At 33.6% G+C, this 19,933-nt stretch overlaps 3 protein-coding genes across 5 annotated transcripts; all 3 read left to right on the top strand.

Moving 5' to 3' along the window:
• The first annotated feature begins 4,315 nt into the window (after positions 1-4,315).
• Positions 4,316-9,170, top strand: LOC104121463 (HVA22-like protein k). Its single transcript, XM_009633474.4, has 8 exons — positions 4,316-4,578; positions 6,145-6,203; positions 6,352-6,449; positions 7,129-7,180; positions 7,277-7,340; positions 7,860-7,955; positions 8,413-8,485; positions 8,742-9,170. Exons 1-8 carry the CDS (start codon positions 4,567-4,569, stop codon positions 8,852-8,854), a joined length of 567 nt encoding a protein of 188 aa, XP_009631769.1. The 5' UTR covers positions 4,316-4,566; the 3' UTR covers positions 8,855-9,170.
• Positions 9,171-10,010: 840 nt separating this feature from the next.
• LOC104121462 (uncharacterized) lies at positions 10,011-12,805 on the top strand. 3 transcript variants are annotated; one of them, XR_011411618.1, is made up of 2 exons: positions 10,011-10,396; positions 11,257-11,620. XR_011411618.1 is itself a non-coding variant. In XM_018766661.3 (2 exons), exon 2 carries the CDS (start codon positions 11,801-11,803, stop codon positions 12,458-12,460), a length of 660 nt encoding a protein of 219 aa, XP_018622177.1. In that variant the 5' UTR covers positions 10,172-10,396; positions 11,776-11,800; the 3' UTR covers positions 12,461-12,805. The 3 variants fall into 3 exon arrangements, 2 of the variants coding, with proteins under 2 accessions (XP_018622177.1, XP_018622178.1); XM_018766661.3 differs by lacking the exon at positions 11,257-11,620 and adding an exon at positions 11,776-12,805 and having other exon boundaries at positions 10,172-10,396; XM_018766662.3 differs by lacking the exons at positions 10,011-10,396; positions 11,257-11,620 and adding exons at positions 10,453-10,635; positions 11,776-12,805.
• A 1,865-nt stretch (positions 12,806-14,670) lies between these two features.
• LOC104121461 (cytochrome c biogenesis protein CCS1, chloroplastic) lies at positions 14,671-19,250 on the top strand. Its single transcript, XM_009633472.4, has 8 exons — positions 14,671-15,195; positions 16,373-16,592; positions 16,690-16,801; positions 17,456-17,728; positions 17,833-18,101; positions 18,291-18,447; positions 18,538-18,621; positions 18,715-19,250. Exons 1-8 carry the CDS (start codon positions 14,763-14,765, stop codon positions 18,904-18,906), a joined length of 1,740 nt encoding a protein of 579 aa, XP_009631767.1. The 5' UTR covers positions 14,671-14,762; the 3' UTR covers positions 18,907-19,250.
• Positions 19,251-19,933: the final 683 nt, after the last annotated feature.

A 19,933-nucleotide genomic window follows, 5' to 3' on the forward strand; every position in this document is an offset into this window, starting at 1 on the left:
TTGGGAAACAGCGAAAGTTTTATTGATAAAACACACTAGACGAAAGTTTTTTGGTTCAACCATGATCATCACGATAATCAGAGAAATTAAATTAGCGATCCAAATTGATTTGTGATAAAAAGAAGGAAATGATACTTTATAACTGCTCTCAAAATAATAGCCAATGTATATATATATACACACACAAAAAAATATGCAAATTTAAACACTTTTGTGGCTATCGGATGTAAGAGATCATTTGGTAGGAGGTATTAAAAAAAATGTATTAGAAAAAATTATACAAGCATTAACTTTGTGCGTTACTAATCCCTTATTTGGTATATTTTTCAACCTATGTATAACTAATATTTCTATTAGTTATACATCCTATTTGGTATTATCATATGTATAATTAATAGTACGTAGCAAACTCTAGTATTAGTAATGCAAGGGGTTTTAATACTTGTATAAGCATGATTAAAGACATAATTGCTCCTTAAAAGTCAAAACCTATTCCAAATACTTTTCGCCATATTTTGGAGGGTATTTTTGTAAACAACTAATATTTTTAGAAATTATGCAATACTTTAATATATCAAGTCAAATAGTAGATAATAAATAATTTTAGTATAACTAACATCAGCATAATTAATCTCACAATTACTAATATATCTTATTCAACATTATTCTTATACCTCTTACCAAACGACCCCTAAATAATTTTGATTGCAGGCTAAAAGTGATCTTTGCCCAAAAAAAACAATGCTAGAGTGAGCTCCATTAGGTAGTGGATTTTTGGTTTTCTACTATCTAATAAGAGGGAGTTAACAGACAGCTGGACGACATGCCTGCTTACTGTCAAGACATTTTCGACATTTCACATATTTAGGTTGCTTGAAAGAGTTATACTCGCTGCTGCATTATTTGGACATTGTCAGTAGCAGCTTTCGTGCCACGTTGAAACAGCCCCTGCTCAATGTATTGCTTATGGTGGGCCCATTATATTTTTGGTTTGACACACCAACCCCAAACCCCTTACTTGGGCTTCCACTTTACAACCTCACACTGATGATGTCATTGTAATGCCACATTTTTCTCTTCTTTACTTTCCCAAAATGGTTGTCTGTAAGCTAATTTCCTTTTCATATTTGTAGACCACCATTTGTTTTCTTTTTCTTTTTGAATTAATGTATTCTTTTGATTTAAACTGGAGATACCTTTTAATTAATTCCAAGAATTGATACACGAAGATTGTTAGCTTCTACGATATGATTTTATCATTCTTGGCTATTAGAAGGAAATAGTATTTGTAATTTTAGAATACGTTTTAACTGTTTATAAACGAATTAAAATACGAATTTTGTTGTCTTGAGAACTAACAAAAAAATGAAGGAATATCAAAAAAATTTACCTTAACAAAAACCGAGCATTATTTGGTCATTACAATAAATGTTGCTGGAGAGCCAAAATTTCTTTTGTGTTATTAGAATGTTATGCAACGAATAATAGTAATTTTTTGGTATGTCCTTTACTTAATTGGTTATTTTGAGTGCCATATGATACAAAACGAGATACGAATAAGGTTTGTGTATATACTACTCTCGCGCAGATCCTACTTGTGGGATTACACATGATATGTTGTTGTTGTTGTTATTGTTGTTGTTGTTGTATACGATATAGGAAAAATAAAAATAGCATTTTAAATATATTAATAAAGCATAATATTTATTGAAAAATAAAATAAGTAAAAATAAAGAAAATAAAGTATAAGAAATTGCAAAGTACTACAATCTACGTATATAATAAGAGAAATAAAAGCAGGAAAATATGCAAATAAAAAAAGGGAATAAGGAGGACATGGAACCGAAATAGCAGCAAGAATACTCTATAGTTAAAATAAAAAAAAATGTCACGCTAAGAGAAAGTATGAAATAAGTAGGAAAAAGAATTAAAGAGTAAAGGAGTACCTGGAATGGAATTAGGAGCAATAAAATACATTTTGAGAGACAAATGAAAGGAGGAAAAGAGTTTTTCTTTTTTATTATGTTTTTAAAAAGAAAAAACAAGAATTTGAATGTCATCACTTAGTTATTATCAATTTATCCCATGTGAGAATTGAAGAGTATAATCACTTCATTTCAATTATGCTTAATTCATATTGACTAAATGACTACATATGCAGATAAACATGTCAAACCGTATTATTAATTAAATTACATTCAAATTCAATTACACTAAGACTTAAACAAGCCCTAATAGGTTTACATATATGGGGAAAAAGTCAGAAATAGTCAGATTTACAACTGGTTATTAAAAAATAGGCACAATTTCAAAAGTAATCGAAATTTAGCTATTTTTTCATGTAAAGATAAAATCTAAACAAAAAACACCCTTAAAAGTCCGTAAAAATTCCAGCATAATACACTGGAGTTCAAATTTTTTACATATGAGATTCTAACATAATGTGTTGGAGTTTCATAATGTATCGGAGTTCCACCATAATTTGCTAGAAGTTTATACGGGGGAGCTCCAAAATCCAGTATATTATGCTAGAATTTTTCTTGTTTCAGCTAAAATATTGGCTATTTTTTAATAACTTTGCAAATGCTGGCTATTTATAATTACGAATTCGAAAATTGGCTATCGCATATACTATTTTCACACGTATACGTGTTTAAATTATTAGGCTCGTGCTAGCACGGGCCAACGTCGATCTAGTGTTACTATTATACTATATACATTAGTATATAGTTGGGGAGAGGCATGGAGAAAGAAAAAGAAAATAGGGAAAATTTTGAAGCCTAAAATTTAGGAGTTGCCATGTTTTAAAACAACAACAACAACCCAGTATAATTCCACTAATGGAATTTGGGGAGGGTAGTGTGTACGCAGACCTTACCCCTACCCTGGGGTAGAGAGGCTGTTTCCGATAAACCCTCGGCTCCCTCCCTCCAAGAACTCCCCACCTTGTTTTTGGGATGACTCGAACTCACAACCTCTTGATTGTAATTGTAGGGTGCTTACCACTAGAGCAACCCACTCTTGTCTGAGTTGCCATGTTTTAAAAATCTTGTTATATTAGGTAATTAATTTCAAATGTCTTTCATAGTGGCGATTAAGCTTCTAATTTTACATATCTAGCTAAAAGTTCCCTAATTCTAATTCTTTAAGAAATGTTTGACCAAATTTTTATAAACGGCTTCTTTTGAAAATACTTTTACGAAATAGTTTTTCATATTATTTACTTTTGGAGAGAAGATGTACTATTTTCTTTTAATGATTAATCTGCTTTTAGAATTTGAGTTAATTCCCCAAATGACCATTCAACTGGAGAATTTATCTAGTAAAATCACTTTCCTTTGTTTTAGGACAAAAAAATCACTAAACTATTCGCTTGTTTCTCCAAAAGCCATACACTACCATAAAAACCACTTTTCTTAAGAAAAGACAACTTTACTCCATGTCAATAAATACATAATGTTACAATTGTATTAAATTATTAAATAATTTTTAAGGTTATATAAAATTATAATAGGACTATAAATTCAAAATAATCACAAACTTCCATCAAATCAAATCCAAAAAATTCTGTCCATTATATATTAGTTGTTGTCTTGCTGGACTCTTTCAATATTATTTCATAAGTAATTGTTCTGATCTTTGGTTTAGTTTTTAACTAATCTCTTTTGAATATTTTAATGAGTTCGCAAAATCTTATACGAATATAAAACACAATGATTTTGAAAACAGAAAGATGCAAAATTGACACATGAATTGCAAAATAGTAGAAGTCAAAATGCATTATAAACGCACTATAAATTTTATATTAAGTTCTTTATATGTAAAATATTAATTCAACATTATTTATTCTTTAAACGTTATATTGCCACTATCAATTTTGTATGATAATCTTTTCAACGACCAAAAGAATCAATTTTTATTTTATTTTATTTAATAAAACATTAAAAAAAATATGATAAAAGTATTTTTACGTTTTATTTGAACTAATTTTTATAAGATATTCGGGCATAAATACTCAGAAATCACAGTAAGGCATATGAAAACTTTCATAAATACATTTCTTCATTTATTCAGTTAGTTAAACTAATACAACATTTTTATTTTATAGATTTATACTTTATTTTTATTATAAGTTTATATAACTCAAACAAATTATCTAATAATTTTATGCGAATTTTAACATTATGTATTTATTAATATGGGTAAAAAAGAATTTCTTATAAAAATTGGCTTTTATGGTGGTTATGACTTTTGGAGAAATAGTGATTTTTTTGTCCTAACACAAAGAAAAGTGATTTTACTAGGTAAATTCATCAGGTTGAATGACCGTTTGGGAAATTAACTCTTACAATTTTCACTGCGAAATTCTGAAGTTTAATTTAATTTAATAGGATATTGATGGAAATAAGATAAGTTGAAAACTGATATCTTCCGGTGAGTTACTGAGTCGAACGCCGAACGCAAAAACCTCCGTTAAACACTTCTTATTTCTTCCACAAGAAGTTACGTTGCGCCAATTCGTTACTGGAAAACTAGCAACTGCTCGAGAATTGATCGATTTAACAGATGGATCCCGAGGTTTGTTTACACTTTTGATACGCTTCTTATGCACTTTTTATTTATTTTTGCGCTTGAGTTTCTGATTTTTTCTTTTATTTCTTGACATGAATATTTTTATTGATTTGCAATCTTCGATTTTTATTATGTTGTGGAAAATTTAGGAGAGCCGTAGGAAAGAATTGCCTAACTATGAATATGATGAATGAATTTCTCACATGAGAGCCCAATTAGAACGGAATAGATATAGAAGATTCATACAAGTGTTGATTGTGGATGCTCCAGTGTTGGTATAGTAGTAAATAGTGGTGAAAAGAAAGGACTTTTTTAAGACTCAATAGTACTTCGGATGGCGGAGCTAGGATTTTCATTAAGGGGATTCAGTGGTTCGTGCGGTAGTGACCGACAGTTGGTTGATGCTTGGTGGTTGGCGCCGGTGGTTTGAAATTGGAATCATTTATGGTGGTTGTGACGATGGAGGTGCGTCATGATTTTCGGATGACCAAAAGCAGCCTTGGCAATAAACATTTCTCAAATCTGGGATGAAGAAATGATTGATGCTATTCAACTAGACAGTGTAGGAGGATGATCAGCTTTCGATTATATCTGCTGCTATATAATAACTAGTGCAGACAATTCCTTGAATCAATCAATCTGTCAACCAACTATGCTTCAGTTCCAAATTAGTTACGGTCAGCTATATGAATTATTCATTTGGTACTATTCGAGTCCAATTTAGTATTCATAGGATACTTTATAGTTAAGACTATTTTTTTGTTGGCCATTGGCCTACAACAACACTTCTCCTTTATCTGAAGATGGAACTAGCTTTATTTTGTGAAACACACATTGCGTAGACAATTCCTTATTAAATAAGATGGTGTCGATAATTTTCCAGACAAAAAAGGAGCAGAAAAAAGCTGACATAGTTGTTTTATATTCTCTTCAATTTCAGAACTGAAAATGCTGTTTGGTTAAATCACAAAGAACTAATGTTTTGTCTCAAGTGTCTCATGAGAGGTGGATTACCTAACACTGAATAGGGGGTAAGGATGATGGATAGGTCACCATGAGCTAGGGAAGGGTTTTATTCTATTCTTGTTCATTTAGGGATTTTTTGTAATGGAATGGTTAAGGGGACATAGTTATACTTCTTTTTAAACATTAACACGTCCAAGGACTTTGTATCGAAGTGTGTTTTCTAAAATCATTGTAACATCATCTTTCTATCTAAACTGTACGCACATATTTGCATTTTAATCTTTGACATCTCTTTGCACTCAGTTGATTGAATTGTGATTTAGTTCTCTCTTTGCACTCAGTTGATGGAATTGTGAATTAGTTCTCTAAGTCAAGGATGGATTATTTTGAGTGGAATCTACGCTTCACACTTGTTGTAATATGGCTTTGTGACAAGCATATATATGCCTTCATTTTACTTAATTTTTAAGTTGCTGCAACTTATCACTTATACCCTATTACCTATTGCTGCTCTTACTTCAGCAAAAGAAATTGAATATTTTTGGTGCTTTCTCCCGTTATCTTAGAATCTATCAATTATATGAATGCAAATTCCATTCAATGCAGGTTGGATTGAGACTGCTTCTTTCTCCACTGGGTTCTAATATAGTTGTGCGGACAGCATGGTGAGCTGCTATTTAATTTTATTCACTAAAACTGCTGCTTATGATTTATGAAAATTTGTTTTCTGTTAAAAAATTGATTCTTATTTGGGAAGATTAGAGAAGATTGCTTCTGTTATTGATGATGCATTTTATTATGTGACATCTACAGCTGTTCTGTGGGGGTTGTTTTACCTGTTTATTCCACATTTAAGGCAATTGAGGGAAGAGATGAAAATGAGCAGAAAAAGTGGCTTCTGTATTGGGCAGGTTTGTACTGTTGCTTATTTTTCTTATTGCTTTTCTCCATTGATTATAAATCTCTTAATACACTACTATTTAATTTTGTGGTAAGCACCAGTCTCTAGCTTTTTTTACTTTAGTATTTCAACTTTCTAGGCAAAACCATTACATATAGCCCCTCGTTAATTGATATATTACTTCTAGTACAGATGTTGTTGAATTTAGATACAGGCTGAAAAAACTGTAGCCTCAAATTCAACATAGAATATGTCTTAACATAGTTGCCTGTAGAACATTAGAATTGCATTTAGTGTTGCAAGTATCTTTCTAAAACAAAAAGGGGAATTTTGTGTTGCAAGTCATGAGTAATTGCTATTACTATTTTAAAGAAGCTATTGACTATTACCTATAAACCACATAAAAATGATTATGATTGCAATGATACTGAGGAACAAGAGATGTTTGAATTTGGGAATAAGTTGAGAGACTACAGTATATTAATACATGGTAGGTATATATGCTTTAATGGGCATTTATTGGAATTCATTTTTATGTGAATCCGCATAGCATTCCTGCTCAGACTGTAAGTTCGTATTATAATGTTCAGTCTCTCTTTGATAGTTTCTCTTCATGTACCCTTGGGTTACGCGATAATTTGGTTGCATTTCTTGGACTTAGAACTGAAAGAAGTTTCCGTTGCTTGCAGCTTATGGGTCTTTCAGTATTGTTGAGTTATTGACTGATAAGATTCTCTACTGGTATAGCTCATGTTCCACTCATTGTACTTCTCAACCATTTTTCTGCTAGACTGCTAGTTAAGCCTGCTGATGTTCTTGTCCTTCCAATTTTATCAGGTTTCCGCTGTATTACCACATGAAGTTTGCATTTCTTGTTTGGCTTCAACTCCCTACTACTGATGTAAGCTAAAGAAGATGCTCTTCTCATTGTGTTGCTCGTGTTGTCTTATATTCATCCTTATCTGTCTCTAATTTTGTTTTCTTAAGTTCTCCTGCTTAAGGGATCGTTCAGGATATTTCTCCTGTACAAGCAGATGTGTCTGTTCTCAACATGCCTTAAAATGACGTGCAGAGTTCCTTAGACCATTATACTGCATTGATCTTCTGATTGTGTACTGGAATTCCTCTTACCCTCTCATTATCAGGAAGGCTGTTGCAATCTCACTCTGTTTGAGTAACCTCTTGTGGTCACTTGTCTTACAACTACTGTTAAATCTCAGTCTCCTCCCTTTAAACCTTTATTCAGAACTTAGTGCCTCTTTTTGTTTTACCTTTCTGATTTCGCCCGTCAATGTTGATGTTACACAAATTATGGATGCATTTCATCATTTCATCCATGAATTCCAGATCCGGCAGAACAATCTAATTGGTGAACATTGTGAGTATCTAAATGGTATGTACTTTTGTTTGCTACTGACAGGGGGCAAGGCAAATTTATATGAATCATCTTCGTCCTTTCCTCTTGAAGCATCAGGCCAGACTGGACCAAGTAGTTGGATTTTTTTATGCTCAAATGGTAATTATAGACTTCATCTTCCTATTTCCCTTTTTTTTTTGTTTTTATTTTCTTGCCTTTTACTTTCTTACTGTTTTGGCTCTTGTTGGTTTCTTTCCCTTCTTCTCGTGGGGTTGGGGAGCAAAGGGCAAGGAGCTTGTGTCTCCGAGTTATACGTTAGAAGAAGGAATTACACTCTTGATTCATGTTTGGTTGATGAGGTGTGATGTCATCGGATGCCTTCTGATCAAAGGGTTGGATTCCATTTTCTACTAATTTTTACTTCAAATAGATCTTAAGTCATCTAAACCCTGGTCTGTAGCAGTTCGATATATTAGTTGGGTTTTGGATCTTATATCAGTATCCACAACCTGGCTGGCTCTTTAATTTGCTTAAGCTAATTATCTTTTTAAGGTGCAACTCGCAAGCAGCTAATTTTGCAATGTCATTTAACCTTGCATTATTCCTGCCCTTGCAGTCCAAGTTTGTTAGCTTGCATCAAGCTGAAATCCAGTTTGTGAGGGCACTTCTGATGAAGACCTTCGTATCAGGTAGCCAAATAAATACTCTTGGGACTTGCTGCTATTTCGTGTTCTAGATATCAGTCATTCCCTTCATGCATCTCGTGTTACTTAATCGTTACATACTTTTCATCATTAATGTCCTTTTGGTTAAGTATCTTGACAAAAATAAGTTTATGGTATTCATTTACATATTTATGTGCTAATTCCTCCACCCCCCCCCACCCCCCCCCCCCCTTCCTTTTCAGTTTTTCATGTTTCATTTTTCTTCTTTATTTCTTATCAGCAAACCAGTTTGCTTCAGATTTTATTCGCCCTGAGCGAAGGAATGTAAGTGGTGCAATTGAAGGTCCAAGACAGCAACAAGTTGGCACTTCTGATTCTGAAGATGAAGAGTGATGCTTAACCCAAGAACATTTCATTATTGCAATGGTTTTCCATAGAGAATAGATCTATTCACTCTTTACCACTCATAAAATCTCTACATAGTGAGTCTTACATTTTGCATTTCTACGGCTCTTATGAGTTCCGAAATTGATTTTGCTAGAAAAGTTTCTTGAGAGGTGTTAAAGACTTTCAGTGGTTTTGTACATAGTTGCTCCCTTTGCTCAAGAGAGGATTAGCTTAGTTGTTCAAATGCAGCTAGGATTTTTCCATCTACATTGTCTAGGTTGAAATAATTACTATAGTATAGTGACAAAAGGTTTTATTTGTATATGTTTATATTGATCCTTTTTCATTTTGTCACAAATTACTGCAAGACATAAGACACAATGGTCATTTGGTTTACGAAAAAAGATGATTATCATCGGGGAAAAAGAAAAGACAATGGACTCATTGAACATTTATCCTATGTGGAAATGTATGGATTACAAATTAAATTCAAATAAAAAAGTTAATGTTTAATTTGTGGATACGATAAATTATGGTTACAACTGGTAATTAGTTATTCATAACCTATAAATTGAGATCAAAAGGTAATCAATAGCATAAGCAGTTAAGAACTTAAGATGCTTTTGTTGATTCGTTGATTAGATATTTTGTTGTCTTGATACTTGTTTTGGACTTTTCAGTGAGTTTCTTAGTTAACGAATTTTCTGATACCAAATACTGCGTATTTGTTTTTGTCGTCACATTATAGAAGGAAAATGAAAACAAAATATTTTGAGAAATGAGAACAAAATTATCTCTGGCCACTAATCAAGTCCCTCGTTGTCTTTTATCAAGCTTTGAGAGTGACCAGACGAAAATTCTCCACGTTTTTTATGTTGATACATCCACTTGTATTGCTCATTTATGTACATATGCACACGTGAACCCAAGTAAACATTAAATAAATATTAGTATAAATTATTCAGATAAATAAAAAATTAATAACTGATTAAAACTTATATGCCTCTTTAAACAGTGATAGTGTCTCAAGTTTTTTACTGTTGGATTAATGTTCCACTAGACAGTAGATTCCTTTGTCCTTAATGTAAAAAAGAATGATAATGTTTAGAGCACAAAGATTATTATATTTAATTTTTGGACGGTAACTATTGTTAAAATAAAATTAATACATTTAATTTTTTTATAAAATATAGTTTAATGTAGAAAAACTAAAAATTTAAAGTCACTAATAACATTTGAAAAAAAAACCACTTTAAAATTAATGGACTGTTATAATAGTTTCTCATTCATTTTTGTAGTAATCATTGTTAGTGAAAAAATTAGAACTTAACAGACTTTAACATTAAGATCCATCCATCAACCGACACTACAGTTAAGGAGAGAAAAGCCCCTTAGTTCTGTTCTGTGTTTGTTAATTAGCTGCTACTATTAGATAATAATACTATCATCTATTCTTGTTTTCCTTTTCTTTCTTTTCTTTTTCAGATTCAAAATATATCCTTTTTTCCAGCTCCCTCAAGATTCTCATCCTCTGTCCCTTAATTTCAGGTGGGTTCTCAATCTTTTTCTCTTTTAATTCCATGCATGTATTTATTTTATTATTGATCTTGTTATGTGATTTGCGCATGTTGGAAAGAAATGGGTTGAAATAGAGCAAAAAGGGTGTGGGAGATATATATAGTTGACTCTAAATAGTATAGTTTGAGATTAAAGGGTAGTTTTTGCTGTTGTTGTTATGTGATCTGTGGTTGGATCTGTGGTGTTTCCTTTTTTAATCCAATTTTAAGGTGAGCACTTAATTGGTAACTAACTATATTATGTATTCCTTGTGATAAAGTTTCCATCTTTATATAACTCCATGCTTCTGTTGGTTCCTTATAAAGCTGTCAAGAACAGAAATTGGTCTGGGGCAGGTTGGTTTTTTTTTTGTGTGTGGGGGGGGGGGGGGGGGGGAGGGGTTGGGGATGGATAAAGTGAGTTTAGGGTTGAATTCTGGTTTTTGGCTTGAATTTTTGGTGGCTTCAATCTGCACAGTGCTAGAATTTGTTCTTATTCATTAAGACAATCCAAAAATGTTGTTAATATAGGTCTCCCAATTAGTTCTCTTGAGAGTATGTGTTGTCGTTTATTTGACTCTCTCTGTGTTTGCGGATGCGGTTGTTTTTAGTAATGTTATTTCTTCATGATTCTGTATTGGAATGGAATAGGCTTGAATTGAGGGAAAATATAGTGGATTCATATTTGCCGAACCCAACTAGTTTGGGATTGGTTGATTGATTTTTCAAGGATTTTAATGAGCAAGAACTAAGAATCAGACATATATGTCGATACTGATCGTATGAGTTTGCAGTAGTTACCGTAGAGGCCTAGACGATTTTCAACAGTTGATTTTGTGTTTTCTCATATAGGGAAATCACTTGGTGAGTGGGCACTTCTTGAGACTATTGAAGATTCATTTCCTTCCTGTTCCTTCATTAGTCTTGCACCACTGTCAGGGTAAAACACAAAAATGGTGGACGAAGATAGTAGAACAGGAGGGGAATGGGTTATATATTAGATGTTTAGGACCTGTCCATGTTAACTTTCTTCATAAAATTTGAAGGCCTTAAGAGGGGAGAGAAGTTATCTCAGAAGATTCAGAATATCTCGGAATCCAGGAAAATCTAGCAAAAGATAGAAAATGATGGACGTTTATATATTTTTGTTCTCCTTTTTGAAGGCTGATTACTGTTTCTATTTCTTTATGTAATAAAAGGCTGCAATATTTGTCTACTCTCTGTTTGGTTCATAACTTTGTATTTCCTCTCTGTTTACCCCTCTACTCCTTATCCACTCTTTAGTGTGATTACTTGCATCTTGTGTCAGTAGATAATCAAATTCAAGCCTTTTTCCTCATAGTAAGGCAATTGTGTTGTGATATTTGACAGGTTTCTTGATTCAAAGGTTGTGCATATGGATCACGAGACTGGTGAATCAGTGGATGCAATGCATTCAGATAATATGAATTGTGAGCATGGCGATTTTGAATGCAACATCTGTTTTGAAATAGCTCAAGATCCTATTGTGACTCTTTGCGGCCACCTTTATTGTTGGCCTTGTCTTTGTGAATGGTTACAAGTTCATTCACATTCCCACGAATGCCCTGTTTGTAAGGCTCTCATCGAAGAGCAGAAGTTAGTTCCCATATATGGCCGAGGCAAGGCAACCTCTGACCCGAGGTCTCGTGTACGTCCTAGGACGAGCATTCCTAACCGTCCAGTATTCGGGCCAAGACCACAAACAGCTCCGCCACTAGATATGAACTATTTCCAGCACGATGAGTTGGATCCGATTGGGGGGTTCATGCCAATGGCAAGTGCGAGGTTTGGGAACTTGACATTATCTGCTTTATTTGGAGCTATTCCGGCCTTTTTTAACCTTCATGTGCAAGGATTTCATGATGCTACTGTATACGGTGCGACTACAGGAGTTCCATACCTGTTTTCGAGTTCAGTTCATGGCGGTTATGCTCATGGTTTTCATCATTCAACTCATGTAGATGGGACAAAGTTCTTCATCAAGATGTTTCTCTTGATTATTGGTTTCCTCTTAGTTGTTTCTTTAATTTTGTAGAGTTTCATTCCAAGTGTTAGAAGGAGAGCGTGGTGTAACTGGTAAAGTTGATGCCATATGACTATGAGGTCACAGATTCGAGCTGTGGAAACAGCCTCTTGCAGAAATGCAGGGTAAGATTGCATACAATAGACCCTTGTGGTCCGGCCCTTCCCCGGACGCCGCGCATAGCGGGAGCTTAATGCACCGGCTATCCTTTTTCCATTCCAAGTGTTAGAGATGAAATTAAGATGTAGAATTGTTAATCATGTGTGTATATCTTAGAGTAGTAGGCTTATGTATGTCTAGCAAAAGCAGTGTGCACAGTTATCTTTCATTGTATTCAAAATTTGGCTTAGGTATTTATTCTTTATTGCACCATAATTAGCTCCATATTTTTTATCATTAAAATCTGGTGGAGTTTCGCATTCAAATTGATCTGCATCTATTTTACTACAAGTTTGATTATATAAATTAACCGTGTAAAAAAATTTACATTATCAACTTATTTACGACCCAAATTTCTGGTAACTTTTAATAGCAAGCATGGATTGATAACTTGAGTAATATGGTAAATGACCTGTTATAATAGGTAAAATACACAAAGGAGTCTTAACCGTCGGTATTATTTTCTCTGGTCCTATTTACTAGTCATGTTTGTCAAAGTAATTGTTTCAGGAGTACGTATCATTTTACAAAACTAAGAAAGAATGGAGTAATATTTTTTTCCAATTTTGCCCTTAAATTAGTAGAGCGAACATTTATTGGGGAGAGATTAGCGTGGTGAAAGATTAAAGAATAAATTAGCCAAATAAATCTTTTTATTAACAATATTTTAAAAATGTGTAAGAGACTAATATGACAAGTAAATAGGACCCTAGAGAGTAATTGGGAAACTTAAATGGCGTTCGGTTATTATTAGGTTTTGGCTAAATTTCCAAAACCCAATTACTTGCTTTTAACAAAAATGACATGTGTTTCCTTACTAGAAAATAGTTAGGAAACATATTTCTTTTCCTCAAAAACCTTTCCAAACATCAATCGATACCATTCAATGTTTGCAGCTTTGCCCGAGCCATATATATATATATATATATATATATATATATATATATATATATATATATATATATATATATGTGTGTGTTTACTGGATTGCTAAATCTATTAGTGATCTGGTCAGACTACAAGATTTTCTGTAAGCCTAAATGGAAAGATTCAAATTAGAAATCATATTACAAGTTGAATTTTTAGAAGATGCCACGGTTGGAGTATTAGGGGTTGATTCAAAAGCTTGTGAGGTCAATATTTGGATGTTGATTACATCAGATTTGGATGAATTAGTGAAGGCTTTCAACGCATACGGATTAAAGATAACTTTTTATGTATTTTATTAGAGAAATTCATGAAAATATTATATTTGAATATTCTGTTCGTTATGAATACTTTATTATCTTCCATGGTCATTTCCTTTTCCTTTTCAGTCAGGCAAAAACTAATGACATATTTCTCTTTTTTCGAAATTGCTTAATCTTGTAAATAACTTCATTTTATCCATAATAACATGACTTGTTGCCTAATGGGATTCATTAAAATAAAATTTCATTCTTTAATAAGGAAAATAAAAATAAAAAGACACATAGAACTTTCACGCTACCATTTCTTTTAAAGGATATTCTTTATACTTCGCATGTATTGGACTTACATGTTAATGTTTCCTTAATTTCTTAAATTATGTACCCAATCAAATACTTTACTCTACTTATAAGTACTCTTTCTGTCCTTGAAAATGTTTCTGAAGTTCGGGTAGAAGAGTCAACACATCTAATTCGAATGTCGAGTTCTTAAATTTTTATTTAGAAACTACATAGAAGTACTATAAATTACATATTTCATAAGTTAAAATGTCTTCAAACAAATAAAAAATCATAATTAAAAAATAATTATTTCATCTAAATAATAATTACGTACAAATAAGAAAACCATGGAAAATTATTCCCCGTAATCTATGACTAGTATTATATTTTGGCCAAAATACCAAATTGGTTGGTTGGTCGAAAATAATTACATTCGCTAGCCAAAAAATATATATACAACACATATGTACATAAAATATATATTGATTTATATTTTGCAACAGCTAAAAATATACATTCCTCTCGTATTTTTTGAAAAATATCTAATATAATTACAGTTGAAGCACACCTTTGTGGATAAACTAACGAACCCGGTCGTTACACTTCCATACATATGGATTATGGACTGAACAAAACCTATAATATCTTCCCTTTTTTTTTTCCTCAAGATTCCCAACACAATTTCAATGGAAACTCTAAAGATTTCAACTACACCATCAACAATGTCACACATACAAAACCAAATTCATCCCTTAAATCTCAAACCTTATCCCCTTATCCGCAATTCTCGAATTCTTGGTGTGTACAACAACAAAGGTGGCCGCACATTTTCCTTTACTCTTACATGTAAGCTCAAAGTCAAAACAGTTAAAGGAACTAAAACCAACAATGAAAAAAGCTTTTCTGGTCAGATTACAGTGCCTGATTCTGATAGTGCACCACCAATTATTGAAGCAGAAGAAGGGTCTATAGGAAATGGTGAAAAGAAAGTGGAGCAGAAAAATAGCGTTTCTGGTTCAGGACTGTTGAAGAAATTGCCTAGAAAATTTTTGGGAATTTTGTCCAATTTGCCTTTGGCTATTGCTGAGATGTTTGCTGTTGCTGGCTTAATGGCCTTAGGTAAAATTTCAGCTGAGATTAAACTGAAACTCTTCTTTATTTCAATGTATAGTTACATATCTGCAAATTTAGATGTGAAAAATTTTCTGATAGTTTATTGAGGTGCAGTTAATGCCTAGATAAATTATGATACTGGTAAAGACTTACTTGTCAGTTTCCTAATTTGCCTTAAAAGACAGCTTATTTACTAGTAAAATTTAGTGAAATGTGCCGGACAAAGCGGAATAGACATAGAGGATTCATATAGCCGACCCCAACTAGTTCGGAATTGAGCATAATTGATTGATTGATAAATGTAGTGTATTTCATGCATGTGTGCTAATTCAGAGGCGGACCCAAAATTTGAATTTTATGGGTTCAAATGCGTAATTCTATACCTGCATCTAATTTAGTGGGTTCAAAATATATTATTTGTATATATATAGTGAATCTCTTAAGACATATACATGGTCTAAGCCAATAGTTATGAGTTCAGATGAACCCAAAGCGTGTTCATTGGATACGCCCATGTGTGCTATATGCATATTTTGATAGAGGCACAAATGATAATGACGTGATAACGCTGATCTGTAGAAACTTTACCCTATTGCATTTATTATCCTGGATGATTTATATAATAATACATGTGTCCCCATGTATAAGCTTTATCCTTAATTATTTGAGCAGCAGCTGTTCTAGTTGCGTACCTATGCTGCAGAACATGCAGTATAGGCACATTCATATTCTGAATTATCGGATTTCAATTTGGAGTTCTCATTCTATCTCATCTTCGCTACAAAATCCACAAAAGATATCTTGCTCTTGTGATATTCCAAGCCCATTTCACTTAATATTATATAAGGAAGAGAGATTCCTACGCATTCCATCTTGGCATGACTATGAGCTTTTTCCTCGAAATCTTAGCATTATAAAGTTTTTTCGTCTTAAATATAGCATGAAACCAGAAAGTTTAGTCTTTGTTATGTTATGAGTGATAGGTTGAGTAGCTGTGGATGATATAGTACGTGAAATTCTTGTCCAATAAGTGTTCTTATTCAAATGTTAAATTTTACTATTAACTTTTTGTTCCATCTTAAGTCACACATCCTGATCACTTTTTCCTATTATTTGTTTCTCTCAAATTCAAGTATTCTGACTAACTGTGGATTTTGTTTCGTTTTTATTTGTTTCTCTGAAGGAACTTTCATTGACCAAGGCGAGGCACCTGATTACTACTTTCAAAAGTTTCCGGACGATCATCCTTCCCTGGGTTTTTTCTCTTGGAGATGGGTTCTTACCCTTGGCTTTGATCATATGTTCTCATCACCGGTATTCCTAGGAACATTGACTCTTCTAGGAGCATCGTTGATGGCCTGCACATACACAACACAGATTCCCCTTGTGAAGGTAGCAAGAAGGTCTGCTTTTCAGTTCACCTAAATAAGATTTTTCTTCTTCTTCTTCTTGGGGTCTTTAACCAAAACCGGGGCTAAAATTAATTGATTAAATCTGCAGATGGTCTTTCTTAAACTCGGCAGAGACAATCCGTAAGCAAGAATATGCAGACACTCTGCCTAGGGCATCAGTTAAAGACTTGGGTGTTATACTGATGGGAGATGGATACGAGGTATAAACATAACATTTCTCCTAGTTTTTGCTCATTTTATTCTCTTTCCTTGGTTTAGTAGTAGAAATGTCAAGATTATAAGGGTTTGTCATAGGAATCAGCAACTCTAGCTTCTGTCAATCAGAGGGATGCTCGGGTATATGATAGAGAACTAAAAAGTGTTGTGTCTAAGGTTGTTAAGCACTTCGACTTTCTTAAGAGATATGAGATATTTCTCTATAGAGGTTTAGACAGAGTGCATCTTCTTTTTCCTATTAGTCCTAGTATTTTAGACAGTGATTGTTTGTTCGACAAGATGGGATTTTGTTTTGTTCCAAGATTGAACATTGGTATTATGCTGAATCATAGATGCTCACTTCAGTTATGTGTCCTTGCATGCACGGGTGGAGCTAGAAGCCCGGATACGCGTTTCGTTGAACCCAATAGTTTTTGCTCGAACAATGTATTTTTGTTAAAAAATTCCTTAAATATGTATAAATGTTAAATTTAGAACCTAGTTATTAGCATTTGAAGTCGCTGTTCTGAAATCGAAAGTTGAAATCCTGGCTTCGTCTCTGCTAGTTGCATGGCTTGTTGTCAAACATCTTTTAGTTTCTTATTTTCTTCAAAAATATGACTTTTTGGATTGACCTGTAGCAACCTCGGTATCTCCAGGTATTCTCGAAAGGGCCAGCTCTGTATGCATTTAAAGGGTTGGCAGGTAGATTCGCTCCAATTGGCGTCCATTTATCACTGCTGCTTGTAATGTCTGGAGGAACACTTAGTGCAACCGGGAGCTTTAGAGGGGCTGTGACTGTTCCACAAGGTTTAAATTTTGTCGCGGGTGATGTACTTTCACCATCTGGGTTTCTATCCACTCCTTCTGATGCTTTCAGTACAGAGATTCATGTCAATCGATTCTCCATGGACTACTATGACAGTGGGGAGGTATGCAAAATCAGATTTTTGCTTTCTTTTTAGTACTAAGGAGGCATGCAAAATCAGCTTATGAGACAATTTTGTTTCCCCCTTGTCTTTAATATGTGTTGTAGGTATCACAGTTCCATACTGATCTTTCACTATATGACCTTAATGGAAAGGAAGTAATGAGGAAGACTATAAGTGTCAATGATCCATTAAGGTACGGGGGAATCACTATATACCAAACAGATTGGAGTATATCAGCGCTTCAAGTTCTGAAGGATGGCGAAGGTCCTTTTAATTTGGCTATGGCACCACTGCAAATGAATGGGGGTGACAAGAAGCTCTTTGGTACTTTCCTACCAGTCGAAGATGGTGATTCGCCCAATGTTAAGGGAATGTATGTTCTTTAACTCTAACACACGGTGTAGATAAATGGATGTCTGAGCTGCTTGTTTTTCTTAATAGGCACACAAAGTTCAAGAGACGATAGAAATCTTCAACTTGCTGACTAGCTTATGTCCTAAGAGTTCTTGTTATGTCAAGTATTCTGATTTTTCTTTTGTCGTTTTGGCGGCTCATAATCCAGATCAATGCTAGCACGTGATTTGCAGTCAGTTATTCTTTATGATAAACAAGGAAAATTCGCTGGAGTCAGACGGCCTAATTCCAAGCTTCCAATTGAGATTGATGGAACAAAAATTGTTATTGTAGATGCAATTGGCAGTAGTGGCCTTGACCTAAAGGTAAGTGAGATGAATCATAGCAACACTGAAATCCAATTGTTTTCATGTTCTGTTTGCGATTGCCGTTTCATATGAACCGTGTTTTTACAGACTGATCCAGGAGTACCTGTTGTCTATGCTGGTTTTGGTGCTCTAATGCTTACAACTTGCATCAGTTATTTATCTCATACACAGGTAAATGTCCTGCCAAACCATGAACAACTTTGAGACAGTAAATTTTACAAAAATCTCATTAGTTTTACATGTTTCTATGTGAATTTTCAAAAGCTATGGGCCTTGCAAGATGGGACATCGGTGGTGGTGGGGGGTAAGACCAACCGGGCCAAGGGTGAGTTTCCTGATGCAATCAATCGCTTGCTCGATCAAGTCCCTGAATTAGTTGAATCATCTTCTTCCAAGGAATCTGATAGTCTCATGGCTTCTAAGTCGGAATTGGAACAAACGGGACTTGATGTTTAACTAGCTGATATCGTACAAATAGGCATTCGTTCAAGAGATATCAGAAACGCAGATATCAAACCATTGATACTAAATCCTCAGCCATATTGATTGTATGGCTTTCACTCATAGGACAACTTCTTGACCCCTGTAAAACAGTCGTTTTCCTTTTTTCTTTTTTTTGGGGGGGGTGGGGGTGGGGTATTACATATGTATAGATAAGTTTGTATTGGAAATATGTTTTTTGGGGTTAGCTGCTTTTTGCATTCAAAAGTTCAAGAGTTGTATATGAACATATGAAGTGTACTTTGTCCATTCAGGAAAAAATGAAAGAGCAATGATATTGTATTTTTGACATTCATCTGTATAGACATGTGATTTTCCCCCCTCATTTTGTTCAGGCATGCAATTCTTTTCTTATTAACCATTGTAATGTAGTGCTGGTGCGAATTTTGTATGGTCATTCAATGGAGTTTGGTGATTTAGTTACACTTCAGATAGAAAGAAACAAAAGTAAATATGTTTCTTTTTAATTCTCTTGTGAATTAAACCAAATGTTCCATAACTTTTTTCCGTCAGTTGCGGACCAAAAGTGCACCAAAATGAAAACTTGGAAGACCATTTAATTACAAAGGGATGAAATTAGACCAGTTCATAAACTTAAAATACTCACTAATTAATCACCTATCTGAGCATTGTTTTCTAACATTCACTATTTTCATATATGAATCGAATGTTTGGATTCTTTTACTACTTGAAGAGCTAAAAGGTTGATGAGTTTTTCGAACAACAGATATATAACATAGCATGATAATTTATCATTTGCTTATAGCTTAAGTAGTTGCGTTTAATTCTATGGAATTGATAATTATAAGGTATCTCGTTCAAATTCATGCGGACACAAGTTGAAATGCGTGGACATATACCATGATTATTAAAAAAATATTAGAAAGTCTTCAACATCTTGAAATAGTAACAAAAACTAAGTAGGCATTTGGACAATATTTGAGTTCAAGTTAAGAAAAGGTTTGTGTAGCACTTCATTTTT

This window comes from Nicotiana tomentosiformis, chromosome 10 (genome assembly GCF_000390325.3).
Source record: "Nicotiana tomentosiformis chromosome 10, ASM39032v3, whole genome shotgun sequence".
NCBI lineage: Eukaryota > Viridiplantae > Streptophyta > Magnoliopsida > Solanales > Solanaceae > Nicotiana > Nicotiana tomentosiformis.

Bases quoted from the DNA above. Each gene is read 5' to 3' on its own strand.
- LOC104121461 (XM_009633472.4), top strand. From the start codon at position 14,763: ATGGAAACTCTAAAGATTTCAACTACACCATCAACAATGTCACACATA. The intron at 17,729-17,832 runs GTATGCAAAATC...TATGTGTTGTAG, and splicing joins ACTACTATGACAGTGGGGAG to GTATCACAGTTCCATACTGA. The intron at 18,448-18,537 runs GTAAGTGAGATG...GTGTTTTTACAG, and splicing joins GTAGTGGCCTTGACCTAAAG to ACTGATCCAGGAGTACCTGT.
- LOC104121462 (XM_018766661.3), top strand. From the start codon at position 11,801: ATGGATCACGAGACTGGTGAATCAGTGGATGCAATGCATTCAGATAAT.
- LOC104121463 (XM_009633474.4), top strand. The intron at 7,956-8,412 runs GTAATTATAGAC...CTGCCCTTGCAG, and splicing joins GATTTTTTTATGCTCAAATG to TCCAAGTTTGTTAGCTTGCA. The intron at 8,486-8,741 runs GTAGCCAAATAA...ATTTCTTATCAG, and splicing joins GATGAAGACCTTCGTATCAG to CAAACCAGTTTGCTTCAGAT.